General features: G+C 39.2%; 2 protein-coding genes across 5 annotated transcripts; both read right to left on the bottom strand.

Annotated features, from left to right (window-relative positions):
- Positions 1–142: 142 nt before the first annotated feature.
- LOC145554480 (TRPM8 channel-associated factor homolog) lies at positions 143–11,496 on the bottom strand. 4 transcript variants are annotated; one of them, XM_081614285.1, is made up of 13 exons: positions 11,248–11,496; positions 7,631–7,677; positions 6,743–7,500; positions 6,124–6,340; positions 5,737–6,028; positions 4,348–4,649; positions 4,058–4,232; positions 3,062–3,156; positions 2,683–2,893; positions 2,058–2,294; positions 1,730–1,953; positions 1,482–1,595; positions 143–1,368 (listed from the first exon to the last, which is right to left on the bottom strand). In XM_081614285.1, exons 3-13 carry the CDS (start codon positions 7,387–7,389, stop codon positions 1,135–1,137), a joined length of 2,748 nt encoding a protein of 915 aa, XP_081470411.1. In that variant the 5' UTR covers positions 7,390–7,500; positions 7,631–7,677; positions 11,248–11,496; the 3' UTR covers positions 143–1,134. The 4 variants fall into 4 exon arrangements, with proteins under 4 accessions (XP_081470411.1, XP_081470412.1, XP_081470409.1 ...); XM_081614286.1 differs by lacking the exon at positions 11,248–11,496 and adding an exon at positions 11,171–11,189; XM_081614283.1 differs by lacking the exon at positions 11,248–11,496 and adding an exon at positions 10,387–10,578.
- A 103-nt stretch (positions 11,497–11,599) lies between these two features.
- On the bottom strand, positions 11,600–19,535 carry LOC103475179 (TRPM8 channel-associated factor homolog). Its single transcript, XM_081614288.1, has 12 exons — positions 19,215–19,535; positions 18,331–19,083; positions 17,791–18,007; positions 17,401–17,692; positions 15,585–15,886; positions 15,294–15,468; positions 15,122–15,216; positions 14,386–14,596; positions 12,836–13,072; positions 12,505–12,728; positions 12,240–12,353; positions 11,600–12,111 (listed from the first exon to the last, which is right to left on the bottom strand). Exons 2-12 carry the CDS (start codon positions 18,975–18,977, stop codon positions 11,878–11,880), a joined length of 2,748 nt encoding a protein of 915 aa, XP_081470414.1. The 5' UTR covers positions 18,978–19,083; positions 19,215–19,535; the 3' UTR covers positions 11,600–11,877.
- Between the last annotated feature and the right edge of the window lie 233 nt (positions 19,536–19,768).

Here is a 19,768-nt window from a genome sequence, read left to right as displayed (position 1 = left end):
GTCAGGACGCCTTTCCACTGGAGTCAACCTATGAAAATGTGTTATGACATGTCTGTGGCTTGGCATCCAAAGCTAAATGAACATGAACAGACAGGCTGGAAGGAAAAATACAGACAAAGAAGCAGAAAAGTGTGTTTCCACATGACCTCTGTGTTCTGAGACTCCACCTGAGAAACAGAACATGCTTTAATAAAAAAAAAAAACCCTGAAATATATGTGGCCCTACAAGCCTCAGTTACACACACATAAAAAAAGAATTTCGCTGATTAACTTTTGCATTATTTGGTCCATAATGACCCTTTTAATGCAAAGGTATATTAACAATTTCATTTAAAAGCCCATTCAAAGTGTCAAGAGCAACAAAAATGCAACATAAAATAAGACAGCTGAGCAGGAGCACAACTTTTTCTTCCTTCTTTGATATCTATTCATTTAATTTTCCTTTGAGATAAAGTGTTTTTGAATTGAACTGATATAAGCTCGTATTAGCCCTGCAGCAGGGATTGAGATAGCAGAGATGGTAGAAAAGAAGTTCCCTGCTTCAAAGGTTCAAAAGTGTTTTTGTTGTTTTATTGATTTTTGCCATGTAGCAGCTTTTTGGATACTGTAAACGGACCCCAAAATTAAGTTCTTCCAGCAATGATTAACATGTAATATTGCAATAAGTAAAACAATATATTTCATTGAAAAAAAATCATATGTGCATCCTAATATCATTTGTGTGGACCATGAATACATAATCTATCTATATATCCTATGAGCACATTGGTCTTCCATTTGTTTTTTTTTAAATCTGAGATATAAAAGGGGCACCAAGGGTTAATTATAAGATCTTTGTTGCCACATAGACCTAAATAACTCCTGAGATCCTTTGCCCAGGTGTGATGTGTGGGAATAATTTAAATTAACATTTCCCACATTTTTATATTCTGCTCCCCTCTTCTCTAGAATGCCATATTAATAGGTAAAAAGTGCATGCAATATATATCCTTCTCTTTTTAATGTTATACATAAAGGTGAAAATGCATGAAAATCATCATGACTTGTAGCTAATTTACCCCAAACTAAAGCTCATCTAAAGAAACTGGTCCACATAACCACGTCAGGGCTCAGAAACAATCAGCTCTTTGCCATTTACACCACTGGATGATCAGTCCAAGCAGGCAGGCTGGATAGTTTCTCCTCAGTGGCCTGTTCGATAGGCCATCCCCAGGCTTTGAAGAATCCAGTCAGGTTCATGCTCACAGTCTGGGAGAACGTCTCCGCATACAGGTTCATCTTCCCTTTGTTGTCATTGGGAAAGTTATTCATCTTGTGGTAGGCAGCAAACACTGTCTTAAAGGCATCCCAGCCAAACTTCTCCTGGAGCTACAAGAACAAATAGAGGCCAAATAGAGGCCCATTAAAAAAGATTGAAGCGTATGTAATGGGTTGAGGATTATTTTTATTAGGTTAAAACACATTTTTTAACATTCTCTTACCTGCATGTAAGTCTCCAGGGCCACCCACATGCTCCAGCTGCTGAGCTGCTTGCCCCCTTGTATATAGTCCTTCATTCGTTTATTTCGGTTTTCCAAAGTCATCGCTCCGTGAGCCTGCAACAACCGCAGTAAAACGTACTGTGTAGCAGAACTTTGTAATTACAGTTTAAATATTAAAATAGGAGATGTTTACGAAATTTTCTCCACAAAAAAAATATATATATATTTTAGGCATTGTTTTCCTTTACCTTGTCCCGTTTGATCCCAAACACCACTTCATGCACGTACACTGACCACAGGTTGCATGTGCACTCTGTGGTGTGTGGAGGGAACTCCCAGCAGCCTCGCTGTTGGTTGTGTCCGAGCTCATGGATGGCACCCCAAATGCCTGTGGTCTTCACATGGTTAACATCCACCAACCCAGTTGCAGAACCCCTGTGTGCCATTATAGGATAACCTGCATGCATAAAACCTGAGCAAAAAAATAAAATCCTTATAAAAGCATGAAGTACTTCAGCACTGTTTGGGAGACTCATCAGGACAAAGAATGATGTGTGAAATTAGGAAAATATCAACCGTGAGAAATTTGAACGTCTGCTACAAAACGCTCTTTCCGTGGAAATTTGTGGGATTTGGCAGCCAGGTCAGCGATGGCCTTCATGATGTCATTCCAGAGGACCGCCAACTTATCGGGATGATCGAGACGCCTGACGACATCAGAGGGTACGGTGAGGATGATGTTGTCAAACTCCAACTCCGCCCAAGGTGAAGGGGCCGTACACAACAACGACCATTCGGCTTGAGTCGTAACACCTAAAAAGAAAATAACAAAAAGGTCTATTAAAACAGAGGAATGAAATAACACACTGGCATTCATTCAATTTAACAAAATTGTCTCAGAAGTTGGAGCTGGTATTGAAAGCAGCATGATTTTAAAACCTTGAGTGGGTTGCTAGGTCTACAAGTTATAAATCGGAAGAAACGTTTTTCCTGAATTCATTTTTTCACTGGACAATTCACAGTAGACTGCAAATCTAATTTTAAGAGCAAACTAAAACCTTTGCCATCATTTACTTTTGTTTGGTAATTGTTTAAACCTCCAATGCCTGAGGTCAATGCTAAATCTGTAACTGGACACCTACTGACTACATCAGAATAGTCTTTGGTTTAGGCATTCAATAGTTCTCACCACCACACTCACCTGATTTATAATAGGGTGCAGGAACAGCTATCTGTACTAAAGCCTGTAACCCTTGTGCCTGTGTGTTGGGTGGGGCCACGAGGTAAATGAGTCCTCCCCACAGGTTCGACACCTGGATCATCTCAGAGCTGACAGGAAAGCGTACGTGGACACACGAAGCTCTCTTCAACTCTCCGGCATTCAGGTGATCTGTTTGACAGCCTATCTGAATCTGTGGGTATAATGAAGTACAAGTTAAAGCTTTGGGAGGATGCTTCATAGCTTCATTCAAGCCCCTTTCTTATTATAACATGAGCAGGGAATAATTGCAAGTACATGGGCAATAATGTCATATTAAACACTTCTGCGTTAATACAGCAACAGATTTTATGTAAAGTACCTGCCATCCTTTGTTGACAATCTCTGCTGGTATGGCCACATATGTCTTCATACCAGGAGAAAGGTAGAGACCTGTGCTGATCCACTCCTCTCCTCCTGATAAACACGCACAAAGAGAAAAGGTCAAAGTTACCAATATGCATGCACTTTTCAAAGATAAAATCAAAAAAGGGTTTTCAAAAAACAAAAGACACAGCAAAGAAATTACCTCATTTGATTGTGTGCGTAAGCTAGTTTTGCAATGGATAGTTATATTGGGTGATGAATATATTGCACTGCAGTAATCAATACAAGATGGGATGAAAAAATGAACAAGCATCTCCATATCTGCTACCTCCTCACCTTCTGGTGTTTCACAGGCGGAACAAAGCAGGGTTTTGATTTTATGCAGGTATTAAAGGAGGGCAACTTATGAATACTGACCCAAGGTTTCTTAAGATTGAACAAACTGCTAATAACAAGGGTCTGGGATTTATTTCTCTGTTTGATTAGAGTTTAGCTGGAAGAAGTTTCCTTTTATTGCCTCGACACATTTCAGTACCTCTGCTTGTACATCTGAAGTAAAGCTTATATCATATGCATAGAAATTATATAACATATTGAAGGTGAGAATAGTACAACACAAGGGCAACATTTACAGGATAGTAACATGATTTTTCAAATTACCTCTGGAAAGGGTCTCAGAGCATTAAATATGATGGTTTGTGTTATGAATTTATTACAGTCCACAAGGGGGTGCCACAAAACTCAGTGTTAAGTCTCCATCCATTTATAATTTACTTTACACAATCTTGGTCTAACTTTGTCAGATGCAAAGTTGTATCTTTTTGCTGCTGAGATGGCAGGACAACTGTTGGTCAAGCCAGTGATTCTCTGCAGAGAAGTTCTGTTGTTTTGTTTTCTCAAAAACAAAGCTTATCAAATTCATATAATGAACTTGGGGAACTATCCATAAGGAATGTATATAAAAAAATAAATAAATAAATAAAAAACACACCTTCTGTACGGACATCAATTTTGACCCTGTGATTGTGGACAACTGGCAGCAGTGGATTGTCCTTGATGAGGTACGGCAGGAGGTCGTCTGGATTTGGGCAAACCTTGTAAACTTCTGCCCCAATGTTGAGCAGAAGGTGGTCTTTGGGACTTTTGACAGGGGATTTTTCACTCACCTTGGTGGTGAAAATAGTAATAAAAACGAGATATTACTGCATGAAACTGCCAGTCAGAGATCTGATAACTTGGTTGAAGTTTTAAAATATTTTAAGTGTGTTTGTTTCTCCTCACCTGTGGCATGCCTGACTTTTTTAAGATGTCTGTGAGAGTTGCAACCACTTGAGAGTAGTGGCAGGAGTCATGAGCTTTCATGTTCAAGTAGGTGGAGCAGTCGCTGCCCAGCTTTTTGAGGAATTCCTCCTCGTCTTTACTGAGTTTTTCCTTCACGGTTACATGCTTTGCAAAGCGGTGCAAAAGATGCCGGAAATGGTAGGTATCTTTGATGGCCTGGCTGGGATCAGGAACCTTGTATGAACCTGCTGGAATAGTTGACTTCAGCAGGCTCAACCCCATTTGATTTAGGATTTTGTTCCCTGCAAAACATTCAATGGGTCAGAAGTACACAGGGCAACCCAAGGCAAACAAGCAGCAATGCATACAATTACATGACACTGTGTTTGGACTTTGTGAAGGAGATCCTCATGGATGAAGAAAACCTCCAAACTACCTGAAAAAGGGAAACTCCACTAAGACCACAGCTCAGCTAAGACCTGATCTACCAAATATCTGCCATGAAACTTGCAATTCCACCACGGTCTTCATGGTTTCCTTATAACAAACTTAAACTTCTCTCACACATTGGTTTCAAAACAGAATTGTCATCAATCAGTCACGATTGAGTTCTTGTCCGAGTTTCACAAACGCAATCTCTTGTCTTTTCAACAGTAATTTCACTATAATTGAATCAGCCTCCAAACTTTAAGTTCTTCTTTTTTTTATCTCAGAATTAATAGATTTTAACATTTAAATGCATCTAATTAGTTCTAAAGTCAAATTTGATCCAGCCATCTATAATACCCTACCTGTCAGAGTACCAGACATTAAATACAATATGAAATATTAAACAATGACCATTCCCAGAGCAGATTCAGGATTTTGTCTGTCCTGTCCTCATAGCTGATTGGTAATCTCACCCTGAATACGTTTGAAAAATATGACCTGCAATGTCAGTACATTTCTTTAAGGAAACAAAATTTAAGGAAAGGAAGAAAGAAAGAAATTTTACTGAAGTGCTTTCATCATTTCTACCTTTTAGTTTTGTTAATCGGTGGCAATGAGTGTTTAATTAGTAATCCATGACTCTGTTATCCTGTAGTGACAATATGAAGTAGAGGCTAATAGCCATTCTTCAAAATAGGAAACATGTCAGAACATAGTATTCAAGTAAAGTAGATGTCACTGATGTTCTTAAGTTTGGAAAAAAAGACAAATACACATTCCTAAATTTCCCCTTAATTTAAAACTTTTTTTACGTGTGACAAAATGGTATTTGATAAATATCGACAAGATGTGGATATTTGTTTTGAGGCTTTGCCAATGAAGATGTAAGGTGATGCATATTCAGAAAAGTGTGTGGCATTTACTTATGATGTTTTATAATAATTTATTCAGGTCTATTACCTCCAAATTCTGTCATTGGGTTTTTTCCACCATGGCATTGTGCCCAGTACCAGGCATGTCCTCCAATCAGAAGACCTCCTCCTTCTGCTACAAAGTTTTTGATCTCTTCCCAGTGGCTTTGGGGGTTTGAAGGAGACACAAACACACTCAGGTCTTTCTTGAAGCCAGTCTTCTCCATTTTTAGGCCTGAGTCGGTAGCTATCTTAATCCCATTGTTCAATGCTACTCCAACAACACCCCTTCGTCCTTCATCCAGCCAGTGAAAGGCATTCTTCCAAAATGAAGCATTTGCCTGGGTGTTGAAAGAAACAACAAAAAAAAAAAAGTTAAACTAGATGTTCTGATAAACCTTTCTAAGTTTTAACACAACTTTCCCATTAACTTTACCTCAGCACTCAGAACTCCTTCATGTCCAGCAACGATGACCCGACCTTGGCCATAATAGGTTCCGGCCAAAAATGCCTGCCCACTATTTGCTACACCAATTGGAAATGCTAGTGGGCCATGGACCATAACCTCTGATGCTAGTGAACCATTTGGGATGGCGAGCTCTGAAACACCATCAAGTAAGAACTGCAAGTCGTCCTCAAAATCCTTCCCTACTCTGTATTTGAAAAGCAGAGTGTAAAGAAGATTTATTAAAAATGAAAAACGGAATAGGAGCTGATATTTATGTCAGATTCAGAAAGGTGGCAGCAGAAAATCTGTTCAATACTAAATAAAGGATTGTTGACTCTGATTTTTTGTCAAAAACAATCCTATAGCATATTAACATAAATGCAACTGCATAACATTTAGTTCTACTTTTAAATTGAGTCATAAACAAATAAGTCAACAAATTGTTTAGTTAAAATTTAAATATGTTCTAAGCTCTTAAGAAACAAATGATAGTGAATATTACAGTTCTAAAGTCAAAATGAAAGCAAAAAAAATGCTATTCAGACCTTTTGATCTAAAAACAAAGAAAAATGTAAAATAAATTAGAAGAAACAGAGTGCATGCTCACACTACAGCCATGTAGGAGGATGGGATCTGTGGGTAGACTGGGAGGTTTTCCACCTCTGCTGGATTCTTAGAGAAGTAGATCCCTGCAACCCCAGACACCTTGTTTCCATCAAAGTGATGCAGTGTGTTCTCCTTAGGGTGATCTGCAGTCCAGCTCCACGCCTGGCCGGCTATCAGCACCCCTCCTCCAGCTTTCATGAAGGCCACCAAATCTTTTGGGTCAGCACCAACGCTGTACGCATCCGCCACATACACACCAGTCTTTAGATTACTATCAAAGCCCCCCACCACTTGTGCTTGGAAGGTGGACTTGCTGAGGTTGTTGCTGACCACCCTGACGCTGTTGTGCACAAATACAGAAGGGTCATCTGATCCATCACCCCGCAGCCAGATCAGGGCATTCTCCACCAGAGCAGGAAAGGCAGTCAGGTAACCCTCATGACCCAGAACAACAATCCTCCCAGCACCATACAGAGAGGCAGCCATCAGGACCTGACCTTTGCTGTTCATGGCTAAAGGAAAGGCATGGTCTCCGATCAGCAGCAGGTCGCTGGGGACACAGGGGCCACGAAAGTCCAGCTCCTTCACTCCTTTCATGAGAGACAAGTAGGCTGCCTGATGGCTGACTTGGCTGGTTGGGTTAGACATGATGCAATCAAATTATATTTGATCAGTGAAGAAAATTAAGGATGCCTTAAGTTCAATTTGTCCACATCCAGTCTAATAGCTGCTCTTTGATGGATGAGTGCAGTTTGAGGCCTACAGGAAGAAAAATGATTAAAATACAAAACATTACTGATGGAACTTGTGACAACTGAGTTAAAACACAGACATGTAAACCCACAAAAATAAAAACTATAAAAGACACATCATTGTAATCATAATTTACCTGAAAGTTACATGTATTCCCTCTTAAGTAGCTTCATCAATCACCAGCTGTCGGCAGAGAGGCAAGAATGTAAATGAAAGCAGAGCAAAGAGTGATCATCTGCAGAAAAACAATATGGCAGGACAAGCATAAAAGGAGCCACCCAGAATAAGACTTCTAGTAAGACCTGTTTATCATGGGAGTAAACTAATATTTGAGCCTGATGAAGGTTTGCTGTTAAGATAAAGGAACACACCCTGTACATAAGCTTTTAGTCTTTTTCAAATAAACATAAATGCATTTGGAAGATCTGTTTGAACATACTTAATTCAATATGCACAGTTAAGAAAAAAAGTCTAAGCCCATTTACAAAATACAGTGTATTTTATACATATAAAAAAATCACTGTATTCATTCTTGACGGTATTTTTAGTTGGGTAGATTGTTTATGCTGCCAAACGCACACAATACACGGGACTCCCTGTTTCCCTATTTAACTGGGCGGAGGAGAATTCAATGACACACCCGGAATGTCTATCGACTTTTTAAATGCGTATATACTCATATAAGTACACAATGTAAACAAGTAAAAGATCACAACTCAGTACATTTTTACAGGATTTAAAAACAGCAAAAAGGAGGTGGGCATAAATAGTGGTAAAACTTACATTTCGTGTTGCGTTTCACCAAGTCATTGTGGAACCCCTTAAGCTTAAAGCTCACCTTTAGTCCTTGATTTTTCTTCAGAAGTTATTTTATGTGATATGCTCACACTGTATGATCAAGGGGATTATTTTAGTGAAACACTATGAAGATCATACAAAAAAAAAAGATCTTGAGACACAGTCAGAGGTGCAGTCACACCCTACAGCTGGTGTGACTGTTCCTGTTGCTGTGGGAACAAACAGGAACAGTTTTATAGCCTCTTCCTGTCTGCCAACCTATAATTCATATCTCTTAATTTACTTGCGAGTTGAGACAGAAACCTATCTGTTTCTCAATTTGACATCTAGAAGTCAATTAGGGACACTGAAAAAAATGTGTTAATAAGTTTTATGAGATTTAAGTCTTTTTTTTCCAGTGGCCCTAATCCTCTCATATGCCACATCTAAACTGTGAAGCAGCTCTTAAACATGGGATATGTACATTTTATGAAAAATATATTTCTTGCATATTTGTATTAACTGTCACTATGTCATAACAATATGCTATGAAACGCAAGGGCGTAGGAACGAGTCTGTCATTGGGGGGGACGCATTTCGGAAAGCTGACAGATCAGTAAATAGCTTGAGCAGAAATGTCAAACTATTATGCCATCAACAAGTCAGTAATGCGTTAATCTAATCTGACCCTTGTTTCAGTAACGAGTATTCTAACATGTTACTATTTACAATCCAATAATCAGATTAAAGTTATGCATAGTAAAATGACTGTCATTCCAGGATGAACTCTCACTTTAGCATTTGCCTCACAACTAGCAAGCTAAATACTCTGGTAGCACAGACAGGCTAACAGATTTTGATATATCTTATTGGTCAAAAGACATTTGTTTATTGGTCAAAATGCACTGATATAAATTGACTGGTAATTTAAATGGTTCTACTTCTTTCTAAAACCAAAGCAGAAAGCAGCTCATAAAATAGGATTCAGCAGTCAATACATCAGTTTGACCAGCAAAAATAAAATCTAAAGACCAAGTTTTGTTCTTCTTGAACAACTCTCTACATCAGTGCAACAGTTTGATCTACAAAATAAATAAAAATGATACTTTTCACGTCTAACAAACCTTTAGCTCCTCACTGTTAACTCAGTTTCACTTTCCAGCCCTGCATTCAGTAACTTACCAAACATGATCCATAAAAAACTGAAGCAAAAAGACTAAATGTTTTTTCCCTGTCATTTTCAGCCGCAAACATTTAACTGAAATTTCTACAGTTATGCGTTTCTGTCTCTGCCTCCCTCTGACTCTCTGCAGCCTGATGTTCCTGCAAGGATTCATATATTTACAACATACACAACAGTAATGTTCACATTCTTTCTTCAGAAAGAATGTGAACTAAATATAAAAAGTATGTTTTTATTATACAGAATGAGAATTTAAACAACTTCATTTTCAGATGTATTATTATACATCTCAACTCTATTTACTGTGTAGCAAACATTTTCACTAATTTATTTTTAAACCTCTCCTCCAGCACTTTTCTTATTGTCTCCTAACCATTACCCTTATAGTGTGGAAATAATGAAAAAAACATTGAAACGTTGAAAGAAATCAACCTGACATCAGTCTTCACCTGTTCTCCTTTCTGGTTTTATTGAAATTAATACAATTTTACATCTTCACACTCTGAAACTCCACCTGGCTCTCCTATGTCTCCCCTGACCTGCTCCTCTCATAATAAAATAGTTTAGTTTATTTAAAAATTAAAAACAGTTAATACATAATATAATATAATATAATATAATATAATATAATATAATATAATATAATATAATATAATATAAATACATTTTAATGTATTGGTCGAGTATGATCAGGTGTTCCTCACTTTAAATAATAAAAAGGCTAATTTTGCTGCTGTTTCAGTCTCATTCTAAATAATTGACTAGACTAGCTAACTTTTAAACAGAGTTAGCAGTAAAAGTTTGGACATGTGACTATTCCAGAATTAAAACAGCTTAACCAAAAAGATTTAGTTCTATATATGAAAGTAAACTGACAACAAGATGTTATAAACAAGCGATATTCATGGCAACATTCCTAACAGACAGTTTACCTCATTCAAACGGAGTTTCTCTGACTCCCTCTGCTGCTGCCTTTACTCTGAGCCGTTCAGCGAGGGGAGGAAGCGCTCTGCTGAATGTGCTGTTGTGCGCCTTCAAAATAAAAGCACGCGAGTGGAAGATTTTAAAATTCTTCGCAACTGCGGTGAAATTATTGGGGAGGACGAACGTGGCTCTCTCCAATATTGGGGGGGACATGTCCCCCCCGTCCCCCCCGCCTCCTACGCCTATGATGAAACGGATAACTTGTGAAAAAATGTAGCTCTTCCCCCTTCCTCCAGTGCTAACTACAGAAATACACAGCTCAGTCAGAAACAACCAATCAGAGCCAGGAGCAGAGTCTTAGCAATGTCAATCAAGCTTGCGTACATCCTTCTTGGATGTAAGCTAGCATTAGCTCTGCAGCACAGATAGCTATGGCAGTAAGGTTTAAAAGAAGGTAAATACTTGATCCATTTTATTTTTCATCTAAACCTGTTTAACTTTGCAGGATCATGGAGGAGCTGGGCTAGAACCTGTGGTCATTGGGTGAGAGGCGGGGTCAGCGGGAAGGTCAGCAGTCAATCACAGGACATACGTTTGCTTCAAAGACCCAAATATTGCTAAGGGTCTTTTTATTGTTTGTTGCCAAGTGTCAACTTTTAGGCCAGTTAACAGTGTTACTAAAAGTGCTGTATCATTGGAAAGTAAACAGCTCTCAAAAGAAAGTTATTTCTTATAAGATTGCAAAAAGTAAAACAATATGTAGAACATTAATACAGAGACGTTTTATATTACCTATTTCTTATATTTGTTTCCCAACTTCCCTGGGATACAACTTCAACAGTAAAGTAAAAAGTGCCAGTCATATGTACCTCTCTTCTCAATGTCTTAAAACCCTTTGGAGTCGAGGTCTAAATGGCCATCCCGGCGCGCATTCTTTCTCTTCTCAGTGCGTCAGCGCTCGCTATGAAGCCATGCAGCGATCGCAAGCAAAACTACTACTAACACTGCACCACACCACGAACTCTAACTAACACACTTAGAGTCTAAAAAACCTATTGAAATCCACAGCATCGCTGCGCCCTAGTCTCTTGCCGTATCCAAATCCACCAAACCCCCTCCTCTCTCCGCGTGTCTCCGTTCTACCTAGTAACAGACCGTCAACACATTTTCATTGGTTGTTACGAAATGTGGTACATTTAGACCCCACAAAATAAGGCGGAAATGATCGATCATATTTTATTTTGAAGTAAATAACCACAAAACCAATATAAAAACACCACTTTTATAAAGTTTGAAGTCCGTGCTGTCCAACAGAGTTGAAATGAAAACTCGGTATGCGTCCCTATTATTACGAAGCCTTATAAATGCGTCACATGCTTTTACGCCCCGTGGCGGGCAGCGACTGCTGAAAATTCAATAAAAATCAACAGCACAGCTCATCTAAAGAAACTGGTCCACATAACCACGTCAGGGCTCAGAAACAATCAGCTCTTTGCCATTCACACCATTGGATGATCAGTCCAAGCAGGCAGGCTGGATAGTTTCTCCTCAGTGGCCTGTTCGATAGGCCATCCCCAGGCTTTGAAGAATCCAGTCAGGTTCATGCTCACAGTCTGGGAGAACGTCTCTGCATACAGGTTCATCTTCCCTTTGTTGTCTTTGGGAAAGTTGTTCATCTTGTGGTAGGCAGCAAACACTTTCTTAAAGGCATCCCAGCCAAACTTCTCCTGGAGCTACAAGAACAAACAGAAAAGTACAGAGAAATTACAACAAAAATCATTTCTGAAAAGTTGTCACTGTATTTAAGAATTTTGATTAGGTTAAAGAGCCATTTTCTTTTTTGCGGTTATAATTTCCTTACCTGCAAGTATGTCTCCAGGGCCATCCACATGCTCCAGCTGCTCAGCTTTTTGCCTCCTTTGATGTAATCCTGGAGTCGGCTATTTCTTTTTGCAGAAGTTATCGCTCCATGAGCCTACAGTAATAAAAGTATGTAGCAGGATTTGTAAATACAGATAAAGTATTAAAAAAAATATTTTTTTAGATTCTGGTCACAAACTGAAGTTTGTTTCAAATTTGTGTGGACCACAATACATCTACCAATTTTAGGCATTGTTTTCCTTTACCTTGTCCCGTTTGATCCCAAACACCACTTCATGCACGTACACTGACCACAGGTTGCATGTGCACTCTGTGGTGTGTGGAGGGAACTCCCAGCAGCCTCGCTGTTGGTTGTGTCCGAGCTCATGGATGGCACCCCAAATGCCTTTGGTCTTCACATGGTTAACATCCACCAACCCAGTTGCAGAACCCCTGTGTGCCATTATAGGATAACCTGCATGCATAAAACCTGAGCAAAAAATAAATAAAATCCTTATAAAAGCGTGAAGTACTTCAGCACTGTTTGGGAGACTCATCAGGACAAAGAATGATGTGTGAAATTAGGAAAATATCAACCGTGAGAAATTTGAACGTCTGCTACAAAACGCTCTTTCCGTGGAAATTTGTGGGATTTGGCAGCCAGGTCAGCGATGGCCTTCATGATGTCATTCCAGAGGACCGCCAACTTATAGGGATGATCGAGACGCCTAACGACATCAGAGGGTACGGTGAGGATGATGTTGTCAAACTCCAACTCCGCCCAAGGTGAAGGGGCCGTACACAACAACGACCATTCAGCTTGAGTCGTAACACCTAAAAAGAAAATAACAAAAAGGTCTATTAAAACAGAGGAATGAAATAACACACTGGCATTCAGTAAAATGTTAAAAGTAGAACTAGGATAGTGTGCGTTTCTTTCATATCTGCATGACTGAAAATATGCATTTACAATAGGTAATACAGGAGGAGACTTCAAGAATTAATTCGTCTCAGAAGTCAGACCTGGTATTGATATCACAGAGTTCTTGCTGCAAATCAGAAAACTATATTGGCTTATATCCTTTTAAGCTAACTGCTGTTACCACTTGGATCTGTCTATGATATATTTATTTTCCTTTTAGGTGTTCAAACACTATCATGTTTATTAATTTTACAGTATCATACGTGTCACTTTCTTTATTTATGGTTTGTATTTCATAAATTAATCCGCTAATGCCAGCAGTTCTTAAATTCAACAGCAGCCACTAAATACACCCTTTGACTGGTCGGTCAGAGCCAGTTTTTCCAATTTCAGGGAGTGTTCTCATTGAATTCCAACTTGGAACTCGGGTAATATGACTGTCAAAAATAAAGTAAGCAATCTATATACACTTACACATGGGGAGCGATGCTCTGTGGTCTGGAACAGAAGACTGCAACTGTCTATTCTTTACAACAGACTGTTGAGTCTCCAGAAAAGGACAGACCCAAACTTAATTTTAAAAGATCAAGCCAGACAGAAAAATGGATAATATTTGTGAAAATAGAGAAAAGAGGCTCCATATCTTTTCTAGTAACGGCAACCACTCAAAACACTTTTAAAATATATAATTAGTTTAAACTCCTTAAATTTGGACTTAAATGCCTTGTGAAAGATGTATTAAGGACACAATGACAGGTGGTGAGAGAGTAAGTTGGAAACAAACCCACAACTTTTCAACTACAAGACAACTAAATGGTGAATGGACTGAATGTATGTAGTGATTCTCTAGTCATGCTGAACACTAAAGCACATATACACAGCCAACTTATTCACCCGATCCCCCTCATCCCCCGCACATTCACCACTATGCACATTCATAGTGGTGAATATGCACCACTATGTGCACATTCATACTCTGGGGTGCATAAACCGGTGAGCAACTTGGGTTATATTGACATATCTGACAAGCAGAAGCTGGGATAAAACCTACAACTTTCAGCTATGGGTATCTCCCTCAAACAACTTTTCTCCAATTCACAGTAGATTGTCAAACTTTTTTTGTGGGAGCCAAGCTGAGGACTTTGCTATCGCCGCTTTCAATTTGTTTGGCCACTGATAAATGCTTGAGGTCAGTGCTAAATCTGTAGCTGATCACCAGACTCACCTGATTTGTAGTAGGGTGCAGGAACAGCCATCTGTACAACAACCTCCAATCCCTCTGCCTGTGTGTTGGGTGGGGCCACAAGGTAAATGAGTCCTCCCCACAGGTTCGACACCTGGATCATCTCAGAGGTGACAGGAAAGCGTACGTGGACACATGGAGCTCTCTTCAATGCTTCTGCTTTCAGGTGATCTGTTTGACAGCCTATCTGAATCTATGGAAAGAGTTAAATACAAGTTAAACCTCTGAAGGATGCATTCCTTCAAGGTCCTTATGTGGCTGCAAATGCTTCCTATTTGTACCCTCTTGGATCCAGTAATCTTCCTAGTTCCAGAAAATGTGTCTTACTTTAGTTCATTCCTGTAAAACTGGCAGTTGATGCTGATCATAGCAGATAATTAGTTAAAGAACATACAAACAAAACCACCTTGTGGCAGGACTGGTTGCATTAAAACGGTTGTGGTGGGTACATACAGGGCCGTGGCTGGTACGGTTTTAAAAATGGCGGTTTTGAATTCATTAAAGCTTTCTGTCATGTCATTACTGCAGAAAAAGTTAAATTATATTTGAGGTTTTTTTCTGGATGTTTGGAACCGAGTCACTCAGCAATGACCTTCAACATCATGACAAACAATTTTTTATTGATTTTTTTTGCATTGAATCCCATATCAGTCCATGATCCTGAAAGGGGTATAAAACAGTCAAAACCATATTCACAATTGTATTTTGTGTAAAGTACCTGCCATCCTTTGTTGATGATCTCTGCTGGTACGGCCACATATGTCTTCATACCAGGAGAAAGGTAGAGACCTGTGCTGATCCACTCTCCCCCTCCTGATAAACACAACCAAACTCAAAAGCTCAAAGACAAGCTCATGGCATTATTTGTTAGTAATTTACAACAAAAAGACCTTCTGTCTTGGTGTCCAACTTGACCCTGTGATTGTGGACAACTGGCAGCAGTGGATTGTCCTTGATGAGGTACGGCAGGAGGTCGTCTGGATTTGGGCAAACCTTGTAAACTTCTGCCCCAATGTTGAGCAGAAGGTGGTCTTTGGGACTTTTGACAGGGCATTTTTCACTCACCTTGGTGGTGAAAATAAGAAAAATAAGGCAATTTTGTTTGAAACCACTGGCATTTCGGCATGTAGTGTAACAATATTTTTGAGTTGTTTCTAAAAAATGTGTTTGTTTCTCCTCACCTGTGGCATGCCTGACTTTTTTAAGATGTCTGTGAGAGTTGCCACCACTTGAGAGTAGTGGCAGGAGTCATGAGCTTTCATGTTCAAGTAGGTGGAGCAGTCGCTGCCCAGCTTTTTGAGGAATTCCTCCTCATGTTTGCTGAGTTTTTCCTGCAGAGCTACATGCTTTGCAAAGCGGTGCAAAATATGCCGGAAATGGTAGGTATCTTTGATGGCCTGACTGGGATCAGGAACCTTGTATGAACCTGCTGGAATAGTTGACTTCAGCAGGCTCAACCCCATTTGATTTAGGATTTTGTTCCCTGCAAAACATTCAATGGGTCAGAAGTACACAGGGCAACCCAAGGCAAACAAGCAGCAATGCATACAATTACATGACACTGTGTTTGGACTTTGTGAAGGAGATCCTCATGGATGAAGAAAACCTCCAAACTACCTGAAAAAGGGAAACTCCACTAAGACCACAGCTCAGCTAAGACCTGATCTACCAAATATCTGCCATGAAACTTGCAATTCCACCACGGTCTTCATGGTTTCCTTATAACAAACTTAAACTTCTCTCACACATTGGTTTCAAAACAGAATTGTCATCAATCAGTCACGATTGAGTTCTTGTCCGAGTTTCACAAACGCAATCTCTTGTCTTTTCAACAGTAATTTCACTATAATTGAATCAGCCTCCAAACTTTAAGTTCTTCTTTTTTATCTCAGAATTAATAGATTTTAACATTTAAATGCATCTAATTAGTTCTAAAGTCAAATTTGATCCAGCCATCTATAATACCCTACCTGTCAGAGTACCAGACATTAAATACAATATGAAATATTAAACAATGACCATTCCCAGAGCAGATTCAGGATTTTGTCTGTCCTGTCCTCATAGCTGATTGGTAATCTCACCCTGAATACGTTTGAAAAATATGACCTGCAATGTCAGTACATTTCTTTAAGGAAACAAAATTTAAGGAAAGGAAGAAAGAAAGAAATTTTACTGAAGTGCTTTCATCATTTCTACCTTTTAGTTTTGTTAATCGGTGGCAATGAGTGTTTAATTAGTAATCCATGACTCTGTTATCCTGTAGTGACAATATGAAGTAGAGGCTAATAGCCATTCTTCAAAATAGGAAACATGTCAGAACATAGTATTCAAGTAAAGTAGATGTCGCTGCCCAGCTTTTTGAGGAATTCCTCCTCATGTTTGCTGAGTTTTTCCTGCAGAGCTACATGCTTTGCAAAGCGGTGCAAAATATGCCGGAAATGGTAGGTATCTTTGACGGACTGACTGGGATCAGGTACCTTGCATGAACCTGCTTTAATAGTTGACTTCAACAGGCTCAATCCCATTTGGTTTAGGAATTTGTTCCCTGAAAGACATAGAATTAAAACATCTTTGTCTTGATAGTGTTGTAGAAATATTGTATACAAAGGAATGTTATGAAAAATCCTTCGCCGTACCAGCTGTAAGACTTTGGAATCATCACTGCTAAAAAACAAACTCCCCAACATCTAACTTAACATCTATTAACACTGATGACAGTTTTTTCAGTGCAATTAAAATCCCTGCTTTTATTTGTAGATTTTTTTTCTCACTTTTTGTAAATAGCTTACTCAGTTTTGTACAAGCACATCACTGTTTTTGCACTCAGTTGCACATGTCAATCTGAATATGCTAATACCTGTATAAGCTTGAAGTCTGCATTTTAAGGCTTTTGATACAGTTTTCCAGGATTTCTACTAAGGGTCAAATATGCAACATTTGCCAATCCACCAGAAATTCAGGCTTCTTCTCTTATATTCATTTTTTCAAGTTTTTTACCTCCAAACTCTGTCATTGGGTTTTTTCCACCATGGCACTGTGCCCAGTACCAGGCATGTCCTCCAATCAGAAGACCTCCTCCTTCTGCTACAAAGTTCTGGATCTCTTCCCAGTGGATTTTGGGGTTTGATGGAGACACAAACACACTCAGGTCTTTCTTGATGACTGTTTTCTCCATTTTTAGACCTGAGTCGGTAGCTATCTTAATCCCATTTTTCAGTGCTACTCCAACAACGCCCCTTCGTCCTTCGTCCAGCCAGTGTAGGGCATTCTTCCAAAATGGAGCATTTGCCTGGGTTATAATTAGATGTTGAAAGAGAAAAGAGAAAAATTAACCCAGTTTTTCTGATTAACCTTAGAAATTTTTAACTTGTTTTTTGGTTACTTTACCTCAGCACTCAGAACTCCTTCATGTCCAGCAACGATGACCCGACCTTGGCCATAATAGGCTCCGGCCAAAAATGCCTGCCCACCATTTGCTACACCAATTGGAAATGCTAGTGGGCCATGGACCATAACCTCTGACGCTAGTGAACCATTTGGGATGGCGAGCTCTGAAACACCATCAAGTAAGAACTGCAAGTCGTCCTCAAAATCCTTCCCTACTCTGTATTTGGAAAAGGAAGCACATTTTTGTTAATTACCATTGCTACGTACTTTCTTTCTCTGAAAGTTAAAAAAAGATCTTAGCTCTGATTTTAATTACTAGTATTTTTAAAACTCAAAACTTCCAAAAACATGCACAGATGTAAATAAATATTAACGTTTAACTCCTCCAGAAAGTCTACAAATTTTAATAAAGAGTAAAGCTTATATATTATCTTAAAAGTTAAAGTAAACTGAAAGCAATGTATTTAAATCAGATATTTTAAACTCAACATGAAAACATTTCTAAAAAAGGAAATTAGAAGAAACAGAATGCATGCTCACACTACAGCCATGTAGGAGGATGGGATCTGTGGATAAACTGGGAGGTTTTCCACCTCTGCTGGATTCTTAGAGAAGTAGATCCCTGCAACCCCAGACACCTTGTTTCCATCAAAGTGATGCAGTGTGTTCTCCTTAGGGTGATCTGCAGTCCAGCTCCACGCCTGGCCGGCTATCAGCACCCCTCCTCCAGCTTTCATGAAGGCCACCAAGTCTTTCGGGTCAGCACCAACGCTGTATGCATCCGTCACATACACACCAGTCTTTAGATTACTATCAAAGCCCCCCACTAATTGTGCTTGGAAGGTGGACTTGCTGAGGTTGTTGCTGACCACCTTGACGCTGTTGTGCACAAATACAGAAGGGTCATCTGATCCATCACCCCGCAGCCAGATCAGGGCGTTCTCCACCAAAGCAGGAAAGGCAGTCAGGTAACCCTCATGACCCAGAACAACAATCCTCCCAGCACCATACAGAGAGGCAGCCATCAGGACCTGACCTTTGCTGTTCATGGCTAAAGGAAAGGCATGGTCTCCGATCAGCAGCAGGTCGCTGGGGACACAAGGGCAATGAAAGTCCAGCTCCTTCACTCCTTTCATGAGAGACAAGTAGGCTGCCTGATGGCTGACTTGGCTGGTTGGGTTAGACATGATGCAATCAAATTATATTTGATCAGTGAAGAAAATTAAGGATGCCTTAAGTTCAATTTGTCCACATCCAGTCTAATAGCTCCAGTAGAGTTTATGGTTGACAGGCCTATAGGAAGAAACAAGAATGAAATACAAAACAATTAAACTTGTGACAATTGAGTTAAAACACAAGCATGTATATCCGCAAAGATAAAATATGAAATATCTGTTCAATAGTTTGCTTCACAATATGCATACCTTATAGTTCCTGCTTCGGCAGTGTGCTTCACCTATGGTTAACACAGACACAAGAATACAAATGACAGCTGAGCAGGGAGGGATTATCAGTCAAAATATAATAAAAAGAGGAGGAACTGCAGAGATAAGCTCAATGAACAAAAACAGTGTGTCAACAGTCTCAGTGTGTGACTAGTCCAGTGTTACTCGATCCTGACATCAAGTAAAACCTGTTTATCGAGTTAGTCTTCATTTATTTGAGGCTATAATACAAAAACCTTAGAATGTAAAGAAACACACACTGCCCATGAGATTTTTTTACTTTGTTTGTTTTTTCAAAAACATTTTAGTTTTTAACAAACTGTACCACTGTCATTTGGAAAAATGCAACGGATGTCATAAAAACACAAACCAACCAAGGCATTTGGTAGCTTTATTTCATTTCATTTAGCTTTATTTTATTTATTTATTTTTGCTTTATCATAAAAGGTAGTTTTTCATCTGACAGGAAAAATACACATTCGATCAGTTTCAAACTTCTTTAAACGCATTTTACCGCAGAAAATGAACACATT

Source organism: Poecilia reticulata, chromosome 13 (assembly GCF_904066995.2).
Source record: "Poecilia reticulata chromosome 13, P_reticulata-male-v2, whole genome shotgun sequence".
Lineage (NCBI taxonomy): Eukaryota > Metazoa > Chordata > Actinopteri > Cyprinodontiformes > Poeciliidae > Poecilia > Poecilia reticulata.
Note: the sequence above shows the minus strand (reverse complement) of the source record. Positions and strands in the feature narration are given on the sequence as shown.